Source organism: Panthera uncia, chromosome X, assembly GCF_023721935.1.
Source record: "Panthera uncia isolate 11264 chromosome X, Puncia_PCG_1.0, whole genome shotgun sequence".
Lineage (NCBI taxonomy): Eukaryota > Metazoa > Chordata > Mammalia > Carnivora > Felidae > Panthera > Panthera uncia.
Window position 1 is genome coordinate 1020587 of NC_064817.1, and position 3253 is coordinate 1023839.

Below are 3253 nucleotides of genomic sequence, written 5' to 3' on the forward strand. Positions count from 1 at the left end.
TGGACACGTGAATGGCGCTGCCTCCTCACCGTGGAGGGTTTGGATGAATCTGTAGGACATCTGTCGAGTGTAGCGTGGGAAGACAGGAATGGCTCAGGCACCATGCTGAGAAACCCAGACGTGGCCACGATGCTCTTAAGAGCCGGGCTGAAAGGAGGGGTCCAGGTCAAGGCTAGTTTGTGTTGAAGACGGACAGGTTGGGGCGCCTGGGTGGCGCAGTCGGTTAAGCGTCCGACTTCAGCCAGGTCACGATCTCGCGGTCCGTGAGTTCGAGCCCCGCGTCAGGCTCTGGGCTGATGGCTCGGAGCCTGGAGCCTGTTTCCGATTCTGTGTCTCCCTCTCTCTCTGCCCCTCCCCCGTTCATGCTATGTCTCTCTCTGTCCCAAAAATAAATAAAAAACGTTGAAAAAAAAAAAAAATTAAAAAAAAAAAAAAAAAGACGGACAGGTGGGCGGGTGGAAGGCAGGGTAAGGGGACACACAGACCCTGTGTGTCTGTGTGATGAATGTTGGCTTCAGGGAAGAAGTCAAGAGACAGCTGTGCATGGAGCCTACATACTGATGATGCCCCCTGGGGACACGCTCAATATTTAATAAGGCGTGTGAACTCGCCCCCCTCTTACACATTCATAACACACCTTACTTGGCCCATGTGGGCCAACCAAAATATCGACCCCACACACCGTATCATCAGGCTTACCATCATTGCAAATTGATTATGCCAATGACAACAGCCAAATGCGTCAACGAGGCAAAGCGTCATGACAACACCATGTATATTCATGAATTTCCACGCAAGTCCTTCCTTCCCAGAGGACTTCTCTCGCGGGATGGCCAGTGTGCACGTCTGTGTCAGAGTTAACATCTGCATTTCACCAGGACTCACCGTTATTGACCAGGACATGGAGAGGGATTTTCTTCTTCTTGAACTTCTGGACGAATTGCCTGATGGACATCAGGGAAGCCAGATCACAGTATAAAAACTCCACTGCAAAAGGAAAGAGATGGGGGATTATCTTCTAACCTACTCTAGGAGCTGAGACGGTTTTTAAATAAGTTCGATTCCATCCCACCTGTGGAGGGACGCTGGGTTTTAAAGACGAAGGTGGGATTCAGGGATCATAGCCTAGGAAGACCCTCCATGCCTCATGCCCTTGACGATCCCCCGTCCTTGCGTGTAGACGGCACCTGTGACTTGCTTATAAATCAACAAAATAAGGCATTTCCTTAGGGAAGCAGGGGAGAGAGTCTTCCACTGGTCTTGAAGAACTCAGCCGCCATGTTGAGAGGGGCCATGGGGCAAGATGCTTCCGGCAGCTTCCGGGGACTGACAGCAGCCTCTGGCCAACAGCCAGCAAGAAAGCCAGAGCCCTGCACCTACAAACTCAAGGAACTACCAACAACCCCATGAGCTTAGAGGACATCCTGAGCTCCAGAGGGGCGCTCAGAGCACACAGCCCTTTGGAGCTGACGTCACTTTGCTGGGTCATCGTGCGGCACAATGGTCCTCGGATGGCGACATCGCTGTGGGTCTCCGGAACCAGTTCCTGGGAACGTGCTTGCTCGGACGCGTGTGGTTGCAAGACGCCAGAACACAGGGAAGCATGGCTCCCGCCAGCCACGAGCACTAGCAAATGGGAGTAGAGGTGGGGGGGGCACACTTCCAGATCAAAGCCCTTCCAGGGGAGGTCTACACACGGGTGCCACCCTGGGAACCGTTTGTTACCGGGTCTGCCGTTAGGCACACCGCGACACCGACAAGAGCATTTAGAAAACCAAATAATGGAGGGTCATTTTACGTGTGCTGAATCCAATGATTTCTAAAAAGGCAACCTTGGAAGTTCCCATTTTGCCTGGTTGTAACTCTTATTTTCCTAGTAATTCGCGTCTGTCCTATCTACATCGCTATCAATCCGTGACAGCTTTGGGAAAAGGGAGTTTTGCCACAGACAGTTTGGAAGTGCTGTTCTAGAACACAGCGCCATCTGGCTAGGCATTCCTGACACACCGTTCTAATTTTCCGCTAACATATTCACGAGGATATATTTTTTTTCAAGGGGGAAGCCCCTACTGCTTCCGATAACGGGAACCGATGATAACCGCGTTGGTAGACAGACGCTCTCGGCTTCCAGAAACAGAGCAACGGTACCAATCTTTGCAAAGTCAGAAGATGCTTCCTCCCCACTCCCGGGAGAAGAGGGTTCCTAACCAGCGGCAAACGTGAGCGCCCCCTTTCCGCTGCGAGAACGTTGCCTTGTGAGGTGCCCCAAGGATCGAGTGGGGGATCATGGGGGCTGCCGCTGTGCAGAGAACGTGGGCCCCCAAATCAAGCCCCCACAGCTGCAGAGGGCAGGGCAGTCCCTGCGGACCAGAAGTCGCCACAGGGCCAATCCCTGATGGTGACAACGTGCCAGGCAATTTGCAGGACGTGGGCTTCTGGAAGAGGAGAAGCCCCAGGGATGAGCTCGGGCAAGATCGGGGAATCGCATTGCTGGACGCTGAGCTGGTATGTTCACCTAAAATGTGCATCCTCTGCCCCCGCCCCCCGCAAGGTGCACTGGGAGATGGGGTGGGGGTCATTGATCCAGCAGGGCTCGGGGGTGGGAGAAGGAGACACGGGTGGCATTTTCCATTTTGCCTGGAACGCCATCAGTGATGCCTTCCATTTCTTTCTTTATCTTTATTTATTTTGAGGGAGAGAGAGGGGGAGCGTGAGTGGGGAAGGGGCAGAGAGAGGGAGAGGGATGTGGGACTCCATAACATGCACCGTGAGATCATGACCTGAGCTGAAATCGAGTCAGATGCTTAAGCGACTGAGCCACCCAGTCACCCCCGACATGTTCCATTTCTGTTTGGGTAATGAGAGACGTGGAAGTTGCCACGTCTCCAGACTCTTCACTGTACCCCTGGGGACAGGAAGTAGCCTATGTGCCCAAACAGATGACGAGAAAATACAAGGTATACCAGTCGTCCACGTAGGCAAAACGGAAGATCCAGAAGAGCCCTGGAAGGAAGTGTGAGCCTTTAGCTGGCGCTGGTCCTGATTCAAAACCAATATGACAGCCTCCCACTGGGGCGGGGGTGGGGCGGGGAGAAAAGAGGTGAATTCTTGAATTCTTCTATACGCTGATGATGGTTTTGAAAAGTGAGGATTGGGAATAAAAAGGTCAAACATTATCAAGCTGGCAAGCAAACACAAGCCCCATTCCTACAAGGTAGGGTTAACTCAAGACCAAAGTATCAATGGGGCCAAG

General features: G+C 52.7%; 1 protein-coding gene across 1 annotated transcript in view; it reads right to left on the minus strand.

Moving 5' to 3' along the window:
* Positions 1-442: 442 nt before the first annotated feature.
* The window catches only part of DHRSX (dehydrogenase/reductase X-linked), a 79674-nt gene continuing 76863 nt past the window's right edge, over positions 443-3253 (minus strand). Inside the window, exon 3 of the mRNA XM_049643337.1 lies at positions 443-987. Coding sequence (XP_049499294.1) covers positions 872-987 — 116 coding nt within the window. The 3' untranslated portion in view covers positions 443-871. The remainder of the gene's footprint in view (positions 988-3253) is intronic.